This window comes from Notamacropus eugenii, chromosome 1 (genome assembly GCF_028372415.1).
Source record: "Notamacropus eugenii isolate mMacEug1 chromosome 1, mMacEug1.pri_v2, whole genome shotgun sequence".
In the NCBI taxonomy this organism is placed as follows: domain Eukaryota; kingdom Metazoa; phylum Chordata; class Mammalia; order Diprotodontia; family Macropodidae; genus Notamacropus; species Notamacropus eugenii.
In genome coordinates, this window is record NC_092872.1 from 524,869,457 (window position 1) to 524,890,009 (window position 20,553).

The 20,553-nt window shown below is 40.5% G+C and overlaps 1 protein-coding gene and 1 long non-coding RNA gene across 3 annotated transcripts in view; one reads left to right on the forward strand and one right to left on the reverse strand.

The window, feature by feature from the left end:
• Positions 1 to 1,200: 1,200 nt before the first annotated feature.
• LOC140520141 (uncharacterized) lies at positions 1,201 to 5,891 on the reverse strand. Its single transcript, XR_011972409.1, has 2 exons — positions 5,648 to 5,891; positions 1,201 to 2,690 (listed from the first exon to the last, which is right to left on the reverse strand). It is a non-coding gene; the product is annotated as an uncharacterized lncRNA (long non-coding RNA).
• Positions 5,892 to 7,391: 1,500 nt separating this feature from the next.
• The window catches only part of TRIM35 (tripartite motif containing 35), a 39,222-nt gene continuing 26,060 nt past the window's right edge, over positions 7,392 to 20,553 (forward strand). The window contains exons 1-2 of one of the 2 annotated variants that reach the window (XM_072633860.1): positions 7,392 to 7,900; positions 10,271 to 10,333. In XM_072633860.1, coding sequence (XP_072489961.1) covers positions 7,475 to 7,900; positions 10,271 to 10,333 — 489 coding nt within the window. In that variant the 5' untranslated portion in view covers positions 7,392 to 7,474. The remainder of the gene's footprint in view (positions 7,901 to 10,270; positions 10,334 to 20,553) is intronic. The other variant, XM_072633861.1, reaches the window with a different exon arrangement.

A 20,553-nucleotide genomic window follows, 5' to 3' on the forward strand; every position in this document is an offset into this window, starting at 1 on the left:
ACATTTCAATTCATTCTTATTTCAAATCCAAGGTACCAGCCTGCTGGAGCCAAACTAGCCTATGGCAGGATAGAGTAATCAATTGTTAAGGTAACCCATTGCTATACTAGCTTATAGGATCCCTTCTAGATGGGCTGCTCAACCGGATTCTAAGATTCTGCTACTAACTCAACTTTCTTGTTTGTTGCCAAGTACTAAGCTTTTTGGAGCTATTTCCTCCTTCCAATGACTGTCTCTATGTAACTAGATTATGTATCTCCGCTACTCACTGGATGTAATGTTGGCTACTGGGCCAGTAGCTTCGCTTCAAAGTTACATGGTAAACAAGGGGACAGGAGGGGAAAGAAAATGCCTCCTTACCCCCTAACAGGGCCTCCTCCACAATAAGCTCCTGACTTTCAATCTCTCCCACTCACCAACTTGAAATTAATCTAGAGTTTAGCTATTTAAAGTTCCCAGAGGCATGGCTAATTTGTTTTCTTAGACAATTAAGTTGGTCTCTTTTTCATTCAACCAGAAAGGTGTTCACACCTTATAAAGGGATTCTAGGGTGTTTCAAGACCTTGTTAACATATTACAACCTTATCAGGTATTGCTACATTCTGTTGCTCTATCTGCTGAGCTGCAAGGGGGAGAAAGTTACATCTCCCCTCCCTTCACTTTTTCTCCAGTTAATCATTTGTTGACCTCAGTAAATTTTTTTGGCATTTTTGGCAAAGTCTATTTGGCGATAACTATAAAAAAATGTGGCAATGACCACCCTTCAGTAAGGATACAGATCTACCATAGCAATTGAGGCTAGAAGTTACACCCATCCAAATTCATGGTAACATAACTTTAACAAGCAAGTAACATTTTGTGAAGTTCTCATAATTACCACCTTGTCTTGGTACTTGAAAATGTGTCCCTCAACCCAAATACAGTAAAGAAAAGAAAAAGAAAATTAAGCATCCTCTCTCATAGGGAAAATCTGACCTCTTGAGAGAATACATGGGACTCTTTCCCCATAGGAATTAGGAACCTGGATTTGACTGGAAATCCCTTCACCCTTCAGGTAGGAAAATAAATTATTTTGTCTTGGTACTTGTGAAACCAAACACAGAAGACATGTAGACAGACAGACAGAAACACACACACACGCAGACACACACATACCCTATTTGCACTTAGGCAAGAAGAAAAGCTTAGATATTTGCCCTCTCTCATTAAGGAGTTGCTTTAATAAAAGAGAGAATAAACATAAACAAATTAAGCATGCAACTAAAAAAACTAGAGAACCAGCAACTGAAAAATTCCCAATTAAACACCAAACTAGATATCCTAAGAAATTAAAGGCAAAATTAACAACATTGAAAGTTTAAAATCATTGAATTAATACATGAAACTAAGAATTATTTTTAAAGAAGCAATTAAATAGATTCATTAGATAATTTGACTAAAAAAACAGAGGAAAACCAAATTAGCAGGATCAAGAATTAAAAAGATAAATGCGTAACTAAAGAAGAAATAAAAGCAATTATTAGGAGTCATTTCACTTAACTACATGCTAATAAAACTGACAATCTAAATTAAATGGGTGGATATTTACAAAAATATAAACTGCCTAAATTAACAGAAGAAGAAACAGAATGTTTCAACAACTTAATCTTAGAAAAAAAAATTGAACAAGTCATAAGTAAATTCCCAACATGAGGGGGAAGAGATGAATTTACAAGTGAATTCTATCAAAAATTTAAGGAATAATTATTTCCAAAAATATATAAATTATTTTGTTAATAGGTAAAGAAGATATTCTATCAAATTCATCCCATAACAAAAAATATGATCTTTTTTAAAATATATTTTCACCTTAGTCATGTTGCATAGAAAAATTAAAATGAATGGGAGAAACCATAAAACAAAACAAAACATAACACACGAGAAAAAGGTTTTCATTCTGCATTCCAGTTCCATAGCTCTTTCTCTGGATGTGGAAGGCGTTTTGCCTCAAGAGTCCTTTGGGAATGTTTTAGGTCCTTGCATTGCTGTGAAGGACTAAGTTTATCAGAAAAATTCCTCCCACACTGTGGCTTGTGGTGTGTGTGTGTGTGTGTGTGTGTGTGTGTGTGTGTGTGTGTGTGTGTGTGTGTGTGTTGCTGTGTACAAAGTTCTCCTGGTTCTTCTCCTTTCACTCAGCATCAGTTCATATAAGTCCTTCCAGGCCTCTCAGAAGTCTTCCTGTTGATCATTTCTTATAGCACAATAGTATTCCATTACATTCATATAACACAACTTGTTCAGCCATTCCCCAATTGATGGGCATCCTCTTGATTTCTAGTTCTTGACCACCACAAAGAGAGATGCTATAAATATTTTTGTACATGTGGGACCTTTACCCCTTTTTATGACCTCTTTAGGATACAGTCTTAGAAGCAATATTGCTGGGTCAAAGGGTATGCACATTTTTGTAGCCCTTTAGGCATGGTTCCAAATTGCTTTCCAGGATGGAATCAGCTGGATCAGGATGGATCAGCTCACAGTTCCACCAACAATGAATTAGTGTTCCAACTCTTCCACATCTTCTCCAACAATCTTCCTGTTTTGTCATGTTAGCCAATCTGATAGGTGTGATGTAGTACCTCAGAGTTGTTTTGATTTGCATCTCTCTAATCAATAGTGATTTAGAGCATCAAAAAATATAATCTTGATACCTAAACCAGGAAGAGTTTAAAAAATAGAAAGAAAACTATAGACCAATTTCTGTGATATTGATGTAAAAATATTAAATAAAATATTAGCAAGGGAATGACTACAAGATGTCACAAGGATCATACACTGTGACCAGGCTGAATTTATACCAGGGCTGCAAGGCTGGCTCAATATTAGGAAAACTATTTACATAACCGACGATTAATGATAAAACCAACAAAATGATATGATTATTTTGACAGAAGTAGAAAAAGCTTTGTGACAAAATTTGAAACTCATTTCTGTTTAAAAGACCAGAAATCAAAGAAATAAGGAGCTTTCCTTAAAATGATAAGTTGTATCTATCTAAAACCAAAAGCAAGCATTATCTATAATGGGAATAAGCTAGAAGCCTTTCCAACGATGGGGGGTAGTATGTAGGTGGGTAAAACAAAAATGTCCATTATCTCCATTGTTATTCAATTGTACTAACAATGCTAGCTATAATAAGACAAGAAAAGAAATTGAAGGAACAAGCATAAGCAAAGAGGAAATAAAATCGTCACTGTTTGACCATAATTTGATGACTTACTTATAGACCCCTAGAATCAATGAAAAAACTTATCAAAACAATTAACAACTTTAGTGAAGTTTCAGGATACAAAATAAGCCCATGTAAATCATCAATATTTCTGTATATTACAAAAAAAATCTAGTAGAAAGAGATAGAAAGAGAAATTCCATTTAAAATAACTATAGACAGTATAAAATCCTTGCAAGTCTACCTGCAAAACCACACACAGGAACTACATGAACACAATTATACAAAATACTTTTTGCACAGACACAGATCTAAATAATTAGAAAATTATTCATTTTCATAGGTAGGTTGAGCCAATATAATAAAAATGATAATGCTATCAAAATTGTCTTACTTATTCAGTGTCCTGCCAATCAAACTACCAAAGAATTACTTTATAGAACTTAGAAAAAGTAATCACAAAATTCATCTGGAAGAATAAAAGTTCAAAAATATCAAGTGACTCAATGAAAAAAATGGGAAGGGGAGATTAAGCAGTATCAGATCTCAAACTATATTACAAAGCTGTAATGATCAAAACAATTTGGTACTGGGTACTAGTGCATTGGTATCTCATACCTATGGATAGGGAAAAAGTTCATGATCAAACAAGAGAAAGAGAGGTTCACAGGAAGTAAAAAGGATAATTTTAATTACATAAAATTAAAAAGGTTTTGCATAAATAAAACCAATTTAACCTGTTGGAATAAAAGCTGGAAACTGGAGGGGAGAGGGGAAATCTTTGCAGTAAATTTTTTCTGATAATGGTTTTATCTCTAAGATATCTAGGGAACTGTCACATTTACAAGAAAAAGAACCATTCCCTAATTGATAAATGGCCAAAGGGTATGAAGAGGCAGTTTTCAGAGGAAAAAAAATCTAAGATATCAACAAGCATGTGAAAAAAAATGCTATAAATCATTAATAATGTTAATTAAAACAACTTTGAGGTACCATATCAAATCCATCAGATTGACTAAGGTAACAAAAAAAGAAAAATGTCATGATGAAGAAAACAGGTGCACTAATGCAGTGCTTGTAGAGTTATGAATTAATCCAGCCATTCTGGAAAGCAATTTGAAACTATACCCAAAAAGTTATTAAATCCTGCATCCACTTGGTCTAGCCACACTAATACTAGGTCTATACCCAAGAGATCAAGGAAAGTGGAAAAGGATCCATACATACAAAAATATTTATAGCGACCCTTTTCGTAGTGGTAAAGAATTGGAAACTGTGAGGATGCCCATCAATTGGTGAATGGTTTAGGAAGTTATGATATACGATTGTGATGAAATACTATAAGAAATGAGGTAGGGAATAGTTTCAGAAAAACTTAGGAAGACTCGTATGAATTGATGCAAAAATGAAGTGAGCAGAACCAGGAAAATAATTTATACAATAATATCAATATTGTAATGATAATCAACTTTGAAAGATTTAGTTACTCATCAACCAACCACAGTTTCAAAGGGCTCATGATGAAACATGTTATTCACCTCCAGACAGAGAGTTGATAGGCTCAGTGTAGGCTGAAGCATATTTTTTTCTCTTTTTTTTTTTTTTTTGACATGACTAATCCAGGAATTTATTTTGCATAACTATACATATTTGTAATGGGCTTTTTTCTTGCCTTCTCAATGAGAGGGGAAGGGAGACAATTCAGAACTGAAAATTAAATAAAATTGAATTGAAGAAAACTTCAAGCTCAACTACATTCTGACTACATTAACTGGGGGTGAGGGGTGGGGGGGAATCAAATCTCATCTTCCTTACAAAAAAATTTTAAGTCTTCTGCACAAATACAGGATGGTGGAGGTATGGTTAGATGGTAGGGGGTGTGTGTGTGTGTGTGTGTGTGTGTGTGTGTGTGTGTGTGTGTGTGTGTGTGTGTGTGTGTGTGTGTGTATGTGTGTGTGTGTGTGAATATGTGGAGTTTTATGGACCCCAAGCCCAATGTAATTAGACAGTCAAAAAGTTATTTCCATCTTGGGATGCATCAATGGAGCTATAGTTATCAGTACTAAGGGTGCAATAATCCCTTTGTACTCTGCCCTGATCTGACCAAATCTAGAGTATTATTCTCAATTGTACCCATCACTGTTTGAGAAGACAGAAAAGCACCCAAAGGGAGGCTACCAGGATGGTGAAGGGCTTTGAGTTCATGTCATATGAGGAATCTTGAAGGAACTGGGGATGTTTAGCCTAGAGAAAAGAGACTCATAGAGAAATAAGATAGAATTCAAATATTTAAAGATCCGTTAAATGGAACAGGGATTAGTCTTATTTTATTAGGGCCCCAAAGAATGTAGCAAGGAATAACAGTTAAAAACAGATGAATTCAAGTTTGATGTCAGGAAAATTCTCCTATTAGACCTGTGTATAAGTAGAATGACCTACCTGGTAGGGTAATAGATTCCTCTTCATAAGAGGCTTATAGACTTCACAGTTGGATGGTCCAGTTTTCAGGGATGTTAGGATAGGGATTCCTTTTAGCTATTCATTGCATGTTCTAGAAGGTTCTTTCAACTAGGAAAAAATTCCCATGATTCTATGAAATAAAGGTAGGAATTAGAAGTCAATATTATTACAGTACTAGGCACTGTGGCAAATGCTGGGGTTACAAAGATGAAAACTCCCTCAGGGAGTTTACAATCTATCAGGATGCTATTTTTAGGAATGGAAAATCCCATTTACAGGGAGTGATGTGAGAGATTTGGTTTTGGCACTGCTGATTTTGAGCTAATAATGGGACATCCAAACAGAGACTAAGACATGAGTTAATGTACTAGACCCCAGACAAGTATACTTTTTTGGTCATTTGCTAGTAACTAAATCTCACAAGTCCCTTTTTTAGTGACCCCACTCTAGGTATCAAAAAATATTAGGGTTAACTAGGGGATAAAGGATTGTTCTTTTTTCCCATAAAATTTTCCCCCCTGGATCCTAGCTTTTTCTTTCATTCTCCACCAAGAGAGCATCTCAGGGAATGAGTTATACAAAGTAAAGTAAAGTCCCATCAGTGCTAGTTCACATTGTTCAAGCAGTTTACTTCACTCTGCCAACAATACAGAGGTTGGCTCAGATAGAATCCCCCCGTACACCTAGTGTTCCCAGATACTATCCATCTTCTCTCCCTTTAATCCACAGTCTAGTCCAGGGATGGGATTAACTTTTTTGGCTCCCTTCTAGTTCTTAGAGAACTAGGATTATTTCCATTTTGATTGTCAGATCCACTTTATCTGATTAATTTTCATATAAAGTAAAATGATTACAGATGCCTTTTTCCCCTATGATTTCATGGATGCAGGGAATTTCCAGTGTGGAAACTCTCTCCAATGATAGGATAGAGGCAGAGACTGATATCATTTGTATACAGAACTCAGGACTGAACCTAGATATTCCTTTCACTGCCTGCGCTGTCTTTCTAACTGTCCTTTGAGAGGTACAAATAAATAGTTCTTCCACTCTAAATCCATTCCATATCTTCTCTATATCTATATATTTTCATCACCTCCACTTCCTCCCCACTTGGGTCACTGAACTGTCCCAGATTCATCGTATTGTACCTCCATTTTCCCTGCAAAAGGAGGAGATAGGCATAAAAGCATTTTGAAAGCAGAAACCAAACAAGGATGAATGGGGTAGGGTGTTTGCATTCTCCGCCGACAGAGGGAGTACCCCCGCTTCTGATGAGTTACGAGTACATTCAAAATCAAGACCGCTGCTCATAGCTCCTGCATCTCAGACCCAGCCCCTCAGTGCGCTGGCCACTGGAGTTGGGATGGGGATTAAGAGGGAAGGGGAAGGGTTTCCAGACACTCAGCTGATGATCCCAGGTGGGAAACTGAGTTATAGCATTGCATTGGGGTTTTTGCTAGAGAGGTGGGGAGAACCTCTGCATTTCATCTCAGCTAGGCAGACTGCGGGAATGGGCAGGGGTGAGGGTGGAGTGTGGTAAAGGAATGGAGGCGCCAGGCCTCTCCTATCCCCCGCAGGGCACCTTCCAGCCCCGCCCAGAAAGCAGTAGCTTTAAGAGAAGCAAGGCTGACGGAAAATGGGCAAACCGTCCCCACAGTGGTTGGCCAGCTGCAGTGTCACTCAGAGCAATGCGTGGGGTGGTGTAGGGTGGGGTGAGTCCACGCCTGAGTCACCCGCGGGGTGGGGCCACGCACACTTTGGAAAGTTTGGGAGCTCGGGGAGGCGAGTCAGACCCAGGGCAGAGGCATGGAGCCGGGGGCCGGCGGCTCGGTGGGGCCGTCGCCTTCCTTCAAGGAAGAGCTCCTCTGCGCCATCTGCTACGACCCGTTCCGCGACGCGGTGACTCTGCGTTGCGGCCACAACTTCTGTCGGGCTTGCGTGGGCCGCTGCTGGGAGCTGCAGGACGCGCCCGCCTGCCCGGTGTGCAAGGAGCGGGCGTCCCCGGCGGGGCTGCGCACCAACCACACGCTCAACAACCTGGTGGAGAAGCTGCTGCGCGAGGAGGCCTGCCCGGGCCGCCCGCGGGGGCCCCGCTTCTGCCGTCTGCACCATGGCCAGCTCAGCCTCTTCTGCCTGGACGACAAGGAGCTGCTGTGCGGCTCGTGCCAGGGCGATCCGCGCCACCAGGGCCACCGCGTGCAGCCCGTGCAGAGCACGGCCCGCGACTACCGGGTGAGAGGGGCCGCCCCGGGGCCACCAGCGGGGACTTCGGCCACGAGGGTGGAGTACTGGAGTGGGCGCACTCGGGGAGGGCGCACTCGGGGAGGGCGCACTCGGGGAGGCAGCATCGCGCTTAAAACCTGGCGCCTGGGGCTGGGCTCCCAGCTGCTGCCCGCAAGCCCGGAGTTCCCCTGAGCTTGAGCTTGAACTTGGCCGGGCCCAGCTTGGCCCCGCCCCCTGTCTAACCCCTCTGTTCCCGCTCTACTGACCTCATCCCTTCCGTCCCCCTTCCCCCGTACGCACTATTGCGTAGTTGTTAGGGACTCTTAGAGGTCCCACAGGAAGCTTTTCCTGGCTCTCTCAGCCTTTCTTGCGGAAAGGAATAGGATTTGGTGTCTGAGGGCTCTTCTACTTACTACTCCAGTTTCCATGGGCTGGCCTCTCCCCTTTGGATCTTAGTTTCCTAATTCATAAAACGAGGGAGTTGAACTAAATAACTTTAATGCCTGCTCCTTTCTAACGCTATTACATACTATTCTATGGCAGAATGACAATTTGCACTTATATAGTGCTTTAGAATTAATAAAACATTTTCCTTACATCCTGAGATAAGTAGGTGATGCAAGTATTATCATCCCTGTTTTACAGATCGGAAAATTTACATTCAGAGGGAGTGAGGGTCAGAGATAGGATTCGAACCCAAATTCAATACTCTTTCTTCTCAATCACACTACCTCTATATGAGTGTGTACCCCTACAAGATGATAGAATAATCTCTTTTAGAGATTATTTTAGCTGTTATTGGGGAAGCCTGGCAGGTTGAAATACACCAGCTGAGATTCCTTCCCTCCACCCTCCTCCCTCCAGCCTGTTGCATAGTTCCCCTTTTGAGGTAAGAAGTAAAAAGGTCAGAGCAGTCCCCTTCTACCCTGCCCAGGTCTTAGTTTTTTGTTTTTTTTTTTAATAATTGGAAAGGGAATAAAGGAAAGGAAAGAATTCAAGGGAAAAGGTGTCTTCTGAATATACTGCTTATAAGATTTTCATTAAATTCCTTGGCTGGGCAAGAGGTGTGGTGTCAGCTTCTGCCACTTTTTAGCATTCCTGCCCACCATCACTAGAACTCACATATTAAATAAGATGCTGAGCAGAGGGCCTGCTGCAAATGGCTCTCCAGGGTTATCCAAATCTGTCCCCCTTTCAGAGTCATGCCTGAGGATCCTAAGAATGGCAGAAACAATCCATTTTCACAAGGTGCTCACAATCTAACCCAGAGACAACATGGAAATAAACCACATCTATACAAGATCCATAGAAGCTAACACAACACAAATACAGCAGTAGTGATCTGAGGAGAATGGTTAGAATGTCCCAGGGGTTGAAGAGTCGAGCCCTATGAAAATCTGTTGAGACATTCTAGAAGTAAAAGTAGTGGTTTGCTTACTTTTGCCCAAGTAAGAAGAGGAAACCTTGGGGAGGAGCCAGTTACAGGGAATTAAGTGTTAGTTAAATGGGATGTGAAGCACCATCAGAGGTCTGAAATCAAGCAGATACAGCAGACCATGTGCATCCATACTGACTGATTTACCAACCAGGGCATTATAGTTTCAGGGCCATCATGCTGAATGAGTCTCAGGAGGAGATGCCCCATTCATTTTCCTTGGAGGAGAACAAGTTACATGAAAAGTTCAGTGTATGGCACATTGGATCTGGAGTGAAAGGGTTCAGAACCTATCTCAGCCACCTGTGTGACTCTGGACAGATCACCTATGGTTTTATTTATAAAATGAGGGGATTGGTGCTGATATTAAGAAAGCACTCATTAAACATTTCCTTCATGCCATGCACTGTGCTAAGCTCCAGGGATATTAATAAATGAAGGTAAGACACCCCCTACCTTCAGGGTAATTATGTTCTAATGAGGCAAGACAACACATGAAGATGAGTCAGAAAAGCATCAGGCTTTGGAAAAGGCTGGGAAGTGAAGGCCTGGCTCTGGGAAAGAAAAAAAGCAGAAAACTCTTTCCTTTGAGAGGAGCTTGGATGATCAAGTAGTATAAAAAGAGGGCTGACTCTGTCTGTCTTGGAGGACCTGGGCTTAAATTCTAGTTCTGGAACTGGGTACCTGTGAGGCCTTGGATGGCAAGGCCCTTTACCTCTACTGGTCTCAGTTTCCTCCAATGTAAAGTTAAAGGAGCTGGATTAGATGAGTTCCAGGGTATCTTTCAGCTCTAAGTCTGTGCCATATTGGATGAATTTCCCACTATTCCTGTACCCAATATTACTTCAACTCAAAGAGCGTTTACTAAGTGTGTGCTAGGTGCTAGGGATAAAAGACAAAAACAAACCAGCTCCTGCCTTCAGGAAGCTTATATTCCGTTGCAGATGGGGAGTGGGGAGGAAGATATCAAGAGAAGCAGTATGTGCAGATCCCAGCCAAGACAGCAGGTAAAGTTGTCTTCAGATACTATGCTGTGTAGAGGCCTTTCCTGATTCCCCCTTAATGGTAATGCTGTCCCCTTGGTGAATATCTCTAGTTTATTCTGGATATATCTTGTTTGTTTGCATATTGTTGTACTGTGAGCTCCCCAGTGGCAGGGACTGTTAATTGCCTTTCTTTGTCTCATCAGTGCTTACCACAAGGCCTGGCATATAGTAGGCACTTACTAAAAGCTTTTTGGGGTTAGGTTGGCAGTGCAATGGATAGAGAATTTGGAGTTAGGATGGCTCATCTTCTTGAGTTCAGATCTGACCTCAGACACTAGCTGTGTGACCCTGTTTGCCTCAGTTTCCTCATTTGTAAAATGAGCTGGAGAAGGAAATGGCAAACCACTCCAGCATCTTTGCCAAGAAAACCCCAAATGGGGTCACAAAGAGTCAGACATAATTGATCATAACAACAGCTTGTTGTCTGGCCAGAGGCACAGGGTGGGCACGTGTGTAATGCCTGGCACATAGTAGGTATTCATTAAATGTTTGTTGACTGACTTACTAAGTGCTACATCTAATGAGTCCAGGATCTAAAAGAGCTAGAGGAGGCCATCTAATACAATCATTTTACAGAAGAGGAACCTGAGACTCTGGTTAAATGACTAGCCTAAGGTCCCACAGCTAGTAAGTAACAGAAGCAGGGCTCAAACTCAGGTCCTCTGATTCTAATCAGTGCATTTTCCACTATTCAATCTTTCCTCTTATTAAAGGGCTTGTGCCCTAGGTATTATTTATCCATAGCTGCTGACTGCTTCCTGAGTGAGTCTCAGTACTAGAAAGGAGTTATGTAAGAGGATATGTAGGTGAGACTAGAGGCTTCAGAGAAGGATGGCAGGAGCCAAATGAGAAAAGGACAAAAGCCTCTCCCAGAATTCAGTAAGATACAGCACACAAGGTAATTCTATATACAAATGTCAGGAACTCAGAAAAATAGTGGAACAGCCTAGAAAATGGAGACAAAGTGTCTTCAGGAAGAAAGTTTAAATAATAGAGCAGTCTGGGGAAGCTTCTCCCAGAAGACTGAATTATTATCACTTCCTAGGAGTCAGGAAGACTCATCTTCCTGAGTCCAAATCCAGCCTCAGATACTTATTAGCTATGTGACCTTGGGCAAGTCATTTAACCCTGATTGCCTCAGTTTTTTCATCTGTAAAATAAAATAGAATAAAAAGGCTAGTTAGTGATTGATGGAACCTTAGGATATTATCAATCACTATGTAAGGTGTTGGGGATACAAAAATAAAAATACTGTATTCCCTGACCTCAAGGAGTTCACATTCCACAAGAGGAAAACAACAATGTAAATAGATTCACATAATATACAAAATATATCAATGTTCAGTTATTTCCAACTCTTTATTACCCCGTTTGGGGTTTTCTTGGCGGAGATACTAAAGTGGTTTCCTTCTCCAGCTCATTTTACAGTTGAGGAAACTGAGGCAGGCAGAGTTAGGTGACTTGTCAAGGGTGACGTAGCTAGTAAGCATCTTGAGGCTGGATTTTAACTCAGTCATATGATTCTTCCAGACTCCAGGCCCAGCATCATCCACTTCACCACCTACTTGCCCCTGCAAAATATATACAAGATAATATTGAAGGGGAGGAAAAAAAATGCTAGGAGCTATGAGGTCCAGGAAAGCATCATTTAGGAGGTGATGTTTGAGCTGAGCTTTGAAAAAGGCTAAAGATTATAAGAATTGGAAGTGAGAACCGAGTGAGCTCTAGGCATGAGGCACAGCCCATTCAGAAGTGTGGAGGTGGGAGATGGAATTTTGCTTGTGAAGGATATCAAGTAGACTAGTTTGACTGAAGTGTGAGAAAAGGAAATCATAATTAAATTCAATATCTATTTTCCTAAATTCTCCCAACTTCTAAACTTCTATATTACTATCAAAGGCACCACATTCCTCAAAGTCTCCCAGGCTCAAAACCTAGTGTTGTTCTATACTCCTCACTATCTCTCACCCCCACCCCCAATATCCAATCAGTTGCCAAGACTTGTCATTTTTTACTTTCACAGTATCTCTCAGATGTGGTCCCTCTTTCCCCTGACACTGACACCACCCAGGTGCAGACCCTAATCACCTCACTTGTGAACTATGGCAGTAGCCATCTAGTTGGCCTCCCAGGCTCAAATCTTCCCCCAGTTCAGTACTTCCTCCACTCACCTATCAAATTAATATTCCTAAAGTGCAGATTTGACCATATCGCTCCCTCCTCAAAAAACTCCAGTGACTTTCATCTCCAGGATCAAATATAAAATCCATTCTTCTGATACCTTATGTCCCCTCATGTACTCTTTAATCTGGTGACACTGGCCTCCTTGTTCCTCCAAAAAGGCACTTCATTTCTCTACTCTTGTCATTTTCCCTGGCAGTCTCCCATGACCGGAGTATTTTTCCTCCTATCTTGCCTACTTCCTTTGAGTTCCAGCTAAAATCCTACCTTCTCCAGCAAGCCTTTCCCAATCTCTTAATTCTAGCACCTTCCCTCTGTTCATTATTTCCTATTTATCCTGTATATAACTTGTTTACATATAGTTTGCATGATGTTTCCCTCATTAGATTGTGATCCCCTTGGCAGGGATTTCTTGCCTTTCCATGTATGTATATATGTATGTATGTACCAGTGTCTGGTACATAATGGATGCTTAATAATTGCTTATTAACTGACTAAGCTTGGAAAAGAAAAATGGATGATTAAGGGCATCATAAAAGCCAAACAGGAGAGTTTGTATTTGGTTCAAGAGGAGTAACATGCTCAAACTTGTGCCTTAAATTATCATTTTGGTAGCTCTGCGAGGGAGGGACTGGAGAGCGCAAAGACTAACAGCAGGGAGATCAGAGATTTTAGCGATTGCACAGTCCAGATCTTGCCCATGAGAAAACCTGACAACCAGACAACCTGAAGGATTGGCCTGATATCTGACAGCTAAGGAGTGGTAGAGACAGGCTCTAAGTCCTCTGGTCCTCTAAGCCCAGACATGGCCAGTATCACCTCTCCCACTGTAGAGTTTTACCTTTGCTTCCCTGTGCTGGTGATCATCTGATTCAGTGATTGCTGTCCTCCACATGCAAAATTCTGTCTGCCCTTGAACAGACTGTTCCTCATGCCTTGAGCTCATTGTGCTCTCACTTCTAATTCTTAGAATCTTTAACCTTCTTCAAGGCTCAGCTCAAATACCATCTCCTTCCTAAATGAAGCTGTCATGGACCTCACAGTTGCTAGTGCTTTCCTCCCTCCCTCACAGTATAATTCAGTGAAAGAAAAACTGAGACCCCAAAGGCTCATTGATTTGTTCAGGATCAGTCACTGGCTAACGCTGTAGCTCTGTGCGAGTCACTTCCTCTTTGGGCCTAGTTTCTTTGGATTTAAAACCAGGGAGTTTTAGACTTTGATGTCATATATCTCTAAGGATCTTTTCAGCTCTATGACTTGGTGGTATTGTCTGACTCAGCTCAGCAAAACTCATAACCACATCTGAAAAAATTCATGGCTTAATGATAGTGGACTGGCTTGGTAGAGAAGACATATTTGATGCTAAAATCACAATAGTAGAATATAAGGTGAAAAAACACTGGCAAATGACATAAAAGGAAATTGTGGGGGAATGAATCATTAGGCCTAAGAAGAATAAAGGAAAATGTTGCCTACTAGAGGAGGTTGTGTCCAATCATTCCAGGGGACATGGAAAAAGGCTGAGACTTTTCTTTCTTTTCCTTTTATTTTCTTTTCTCTTCTTTTCTTTTAACTTTGTTCTTCAAAAATTTAGAGAGCTATAGTGTGGCTATGGATTAGGAAAGTATTTGAGCTTCATTTGGTTAAGGCCTAGATCAGGGGTGGGAAGCTGAGACCTCAGTTTGTTCTGTGAAGTTTGAATTCAGGGAAAGGACCACACCTGAGGATCTAGAACACCACATGTGACCTCAGGGCTTGAGGTTCCCCATACCAGCTTAGATTATTTAAGGAACTGTGCAAAGTCATATAGGAACTTGTAGAAGAGTAATCTTGAAAACTGGAAAAAGAGGTAGTATTGGGAAGTAGAAAGAGGACTACACTTGACATCATGAAGACCTGGGTTCAAATCTTGCCTCAGACACTGGATGACCTTGGACAAGTCACTACACTTCTCAGAGTCTCAGTTTCCTCGTCTATAAAAAGGGAATAACCACACCACCTAGCAGTTACAGTAGAGCATATTGCTCTTCATGGGAGAACAAGACCAAGAACTGCATGTGACAGTAAGAAGTAGATAGCTTACAGAACTGGAGGGAGAACCTACTTGAAGGAGATCTGTTGGAGAAGTTGGGCTGTTCCCTATCCAACCTGCCATGTCTAGAGAATCAATGAAACATATCATTAAATGACTTGTTTCCAAGCACTTTAACAAAAATAAAGTCTTTGGGGGTGAGGGGGAGTGGAGTGTGTGTGTATACGTTATATACATAGAGTGCTTTGGAGTAACAATAATCCAGGCCCATTTGTAGACACATCTGCCACCTGGCAGGTATCAGCTGTTTGCCTACCTGAATTGTTATTCTGTTACTTTTCATGTTTGACTGACTCTTCCTGACCCCATTTGGGGTTTTCTTGGCAGAGATACTGGACTGGTTTGCCATTTCCTTCTCCGGCTCATTTTACAGATGAGGAAACTGAGGCAAACAGAGTTAAGTGACACAGCTAGTAAGTGTCTGAGGCTGGATTTGAACTTAGGAAGATGAGTCTTCTTGACTCTAGGCCTGGCACTCTGTGCACTATGGTGCCACCTAACTGCCCCTATAATAAACATATTTAGGGGGAAGCTATTACTGTCTGTCATTTTGCTCTTTGTAATAAGGAGCAGGGTTTAGAGACTGTGGAAGGGGTGATGTCCAGAATAGTCTAGAGAAAGCTCTTAGAGATCAGGGTCCTGGCCTCATCAAAAGATTATGGAAGCAGAGGCCCATTCAAGGGTAGGCCCATTATGGAGAAAATTGAACTTAACAGGAAACCACAGAATAGATGTCATAGAAGTTGAAGTGGAACAGTGGCCATTCTAGGTCATTCCACGCCCATGGAAGCCTGGGTTGGCTTCAGAAATCAAGCTCATTTACAAGGTTGATGGTCATAGGTGACTTTATCCTAGGATCCCCCTAGCTTAGGTGTATACCAGACCAATGTTTCACTTTCATAAACCTATATGATCTACAAAGTACCAGATGAAATGTTAAAATGGTAGAATACCATATTACCAATTAGTTCTCAATAACATAATTATAACCACATTCTGATTGAGGGTCCATATTAATGCTATTTTGGAAATGTAAATGAGGGACCTACCACTTCTTAATTTTTGTTGTTCAGTCATTTCAGTTATGCTCAGCTCTTCATGACCCCGTTTGGGACTTTCTTGGTAAAGATACTGGCATGGTTTACCATTTTCTTCTCCAGCTCATTTTACAGATAAGGGAAACCAAGGTAAACAGGTTAAGTGTTTCGCCCAGGGTCATATAGCTAGTAAGTATCTGAGGTCAGATATGAACTCAGGTCTTCCTGACTCCAGGCATGGCACTGTATACATTACACCACCTAGCTGCCCCTCCATTTATTAATACCTAAATGCCATTTTAAAAAAAAATCTTGTGTGGCACAAATGTTCAAGGGAACAACCCTGACCATGTAGCAATCCATTAATTTAATGCTGGTGTCCTCTGGCATTGTATTTTTATGCACTGCAGTGTGAAATAACCTTAATCACTGGAATACATTCCTCCACTCTTAGAGAATCATTGTTTCAAGCTCTTATCAGATACAAGAATCCTGTCTACCCCATCTTTGGCAGGCAGCCAGCTAGTCCACATTTCTCTACAAGCTTCTCATGAGCAATGTTTTTCATATGCTTTGCTGAAAAACAGGTACACTCTTGTCTTCAGCATTCAATCAGTCATTCACCAAGGACTTATGAAAGTCCTACTATGTGCCAAGTTCTGGGATAGGCTGGTACTGAGTTCAGTACTTTAAAATGAGTCCATGAGCATGATACAGATTTTCCCTCTAGTGGTGCCAATCTACCAATCCTTTCATTCTATAGGATTCTTATCTGTATTATCTTATAAATACTTTACAGAGGATCTGCCTAATGTAATCTTCCCATGAACCTTTTAATATTCAGGATTATCAGTGAAGTGCCCAGGGCTGTTCCCATGTTATCTTCTCTTACTACATGACTGATGCACTTTCTTTTCTGATCATGCATAAAATATTTTATGCCACTTGTATACCAGTCATCTTTGCTACTATATTATCATCTCCTTAATCCTGTCATGCCCTTTGGGCCATCTACCATTTTGATTCTCCAGCGATTGTATTACTAAAGATTCATAGCCTCATTAAGTCGGGTAACCAGTTTAACATTTTGTTTTTTGAGACTGGGTATCCCTATTTTGCCTAGGCTGGAAGTACAGCAGCCATTCATGAGACAATTCCAATGCTGATGGGTCCAGAGGTTTTAACCTGCTCCATTTTTCTGACTTAGACCAGTTGGCCCTTCCTTAGGCAGCCTGGTGGGCCTCGGCTCCTAGGGGATCACTATGTTGGTGTCAGGCTGATCGTTGATACTTGTTCAGCTTTAGCCTTGCTAGAACTCAGAACTGCCAAACTCAAGGGGTTCACAAGTCTCAGCCTCCCCTGGTAGCCTGGATTACAATGGTGTGCTGCTATGCCCAACCTCTAACATGATTTTTTAAGGCATGTACATGTAATATTATATGGAATCCAGAGTAGCTCTGCAAATTTGAAAACCGCAGAAATTGGAAGGGATCTGCAAATCTTACCAGAGGTCAGGTCTTTTTATCTAGTAAATTTCTCGAGATGTATCACATTATACTACCAGCTTTAACACCACATGGGTACTATACAAATATGAAACAAGATGAAATGGTGGAGGAAGACAGATAGCGATTTAATTAACCAGTGAAAGCTGGAAAGCCCAATTTTCATTAAACAATAGAACATCTAAAGTGGAATACCCAACTTCCTTGTTTTAAAAAGTGTTATCTTTTGATTTTACTTCACCTTTGGTTTTACATTCCCATTGTGTCCCTTCCCACTCCCCAACCATACCTTATAATAAAAAAAAATTTAAAGCTGAAGAAAAAAGTTAAGAAAGACTAACCAAGATTTTCTCCCCTGTTACTTATCTCATATCACTCATATATATCCCTTCTTCCACTATTTCCTTTTTCACCCCTGTCTCACATGAAGAGGTGTCCTTCTCCATCCCAAGTCAGACTCCTCTTCGTTTACAAGTATTCCCATTCCATCCTGTTCTCTCCAGCAAAATGCCCCTGTGCATTCCCACTCTCTCACCAATCCTCAATCACTCCCAGTCTACTGTCTACGAATATGTCCATGTCTCCCTCATCCTCAAAAAACAACCCCTTACTTGATCTATCCATCCCTTCTATCACCCTATAACTCTTCCCATTATTGTGGCAAAACTTTGAAAAGGTCATCTACAAGTGTTTCTATGTTACTCTCACTATCTTAAGTCTTTATAGTATAGCTTCTGACCTCGTCACTCAACCACAACTGTTCTCTCTAAAGCTACTAATAATCTCTTAATTGACAAATCTAATGGCCTTTTCTTAATTCTCATCCTTTTTGACCTCTTTGAGATTATTATTCCCCTCTTCCCATTGATATTCTCTTCTCTCTAGGTTTTTGTGAAATTTCTCTCTCCTGGTTCTTCTTCTACCCGCCTTACTGCTCCATTTCTAATTTCTTTCTTAGATCATCTGGGTCATGCCTGTTAACAGTAGGGGTATGCCAAAACTCTGTTCTGAGTCCTTTTCTCCCTTTATATGATTTCACTTGGTGATCTCATTAGCTCTCATTGTCTCTTTCAAGATGATTCTCCAGTCTACTTCTCCAGCCTTAATCTCTTTCCTGACCTCCAGTCTCAGATCTCCAACTGCCTGTTAGACATTTTGAACTTAATATCCAGCAGGCATTTTAAATTCAACATGTCCAAAACTGAAATCATTACCCTTCCCCCCAAACCTTCCCCTTTCTTATGGTTGAGGGTACCATCATCCTAGTCACCTGAGCTCAAAACCTAGGTGTCATCTCAATACTCCCCTGTCTCTTACATCCCAATATCCAACCAGTTGTCAAATCCTATTGTTTCTACTTTCATAATATCTCCCATACAAGTCCCATTCTTTCCTTTGACTTGGAGCAGGCTTTCATCACCTAATTCCTGGACTACTGTAATAGCTTTCCTCAAGTATTTTCCCACTCCAAACCTTCTTCTATTTAGTTGCCAAAGTGATCTTCCAAAAGAACATACTGCTCCACTCTACCCCCATCTGATGGCTCCCTATCCCCTCTAGGATCAAATATAAAATTCTTCACTCTTCGTAATCTAGCCTCTTTCCACCTTTCCAGACTTTACACACTTTCCTCCCTTTTGTGGACTCGGTGATACAGTGACAATGGCTTCCTTCCTACTCCCAGAACATGCACTTCATTCCCTGACTTTGAGCATTTTCACTAATCCCCAACCCTACAAGTTTCCCCTGCTTCATTTCCTCCTAGCTTCCCTGGCTTCCTATAAGCCTCAGTTAAAGTCTCACATTCTGCAGGAAAACTTTCAGTCCAACTTAATCTTAATGTCTTACTTTTGAGACTAGCCCAAATTTGTTTTCTGCATCATGTATCTTATTTGCACAGAGCTGTTTGATATCAATTGGTTGTCAACAGTTGGTTGTTGAAATAACCAACTCTCTGAAAAATGTGCTTATGCCACACTTTTAACTTGAATAGCATTATTAAGATTTTCTCCATCATGTTCTCAAGTCTAGACAGTAAACAAAATAATAAATCAAGCCCTGATTTGTAGCATTTGCTAATTTCTGAGGTATATAAATGCCCATATTGAAAAATTTAACAACTAGCTCAGGTTCAAATTGACTCTAGCAACCCTGATTGTCTCCCTCATAGATTATGAGCTTCTTAAGATAAAGGACTTTTTTCCCCTTGGCCTTTCTTTGAATCCCCAGCTCTCAGCACTGTGCCTGGCACACAATAGGTGCTTAATAAATGCTAGTTGGCTGACTGACATATCAAAAAGGAGTCTTACTTTATATGCAGTATTCCAAATGGATCATCCCCTGCCTTTTCAAAGGTGAGGGAGGTTTCTTATATCTCTTCTTTGGGGCTACCAACTTTCTAATAAGTTTTAAGATAAATGAATCTTTCATTCTGCTTTCAAATACACTTAGAAGAAAAGGCATAAATATAGGTATAATCCATCTGTCAATTAAACATTTACCTTGCTGTGTTGCTGCCTTCAGTCATGTCTTGTTTATTAGCAGGACCCAGAGATCCCACATCCAAAGGACCCCAGAAGTCATCCTTGATAGAAACTATTCTTGTTGTCCCTAGTAGTATGTACAACAAATATGTTTAATGAATCAAATAGCTTGATGGAAACTCTTATCACTGTATACAAGTAGCATATATAACAAATATTTTTAATTTAAAATTACACAATGTACCATATGGTGCATTAGACTTTCATTTAAATGATCAAAACAGAATAATAATTTTGATGATTTCTTATCATGAGATCAGAGCTCTAGAACTGGAAGGGAACTCAGAGACCATCTCATCCAACTCCCTTATGTCACAGAGAAGGAAAGCGAAGTAACTTACCCAAGTCACTTCAGAGGTAGTAAGAGCTATTTTATGTTAGATGACTCTATGATATAATAGAACTCTGAATGAATAGAACTCAAAAAGACTTTGGTTCTAGGTCTAGATATGTCATGATCTGGCTATGTGAGACCTTGGACCAATCACCTTCCCTCTCAAGGCTTCAGCTTTCTCATCAGTGAAATTAGGGCATTGAGTCAAATGATTTCTGAAACACTTTTTGGTTCTCAGATATAATTCAAAAACTTTTAAATGGTTTTCTATATATGAATGTTAATGTGTGGCAATGTAGTATGGTGGTGGAATGGGAGAAGGGAACAAGCATTTATTAAGTGCCTACTGCATGCTAGGCATTGTGCTAAGTGCTCGCATTTGATCCTCATAACAACCCTATGAGATAGATGCTATTACTGTCCCCATTTTATGGAGAAAACTGAAGTAGACAGAGGTTAAGTGACTTCCTCAGAGTCACTAGTAGAAAG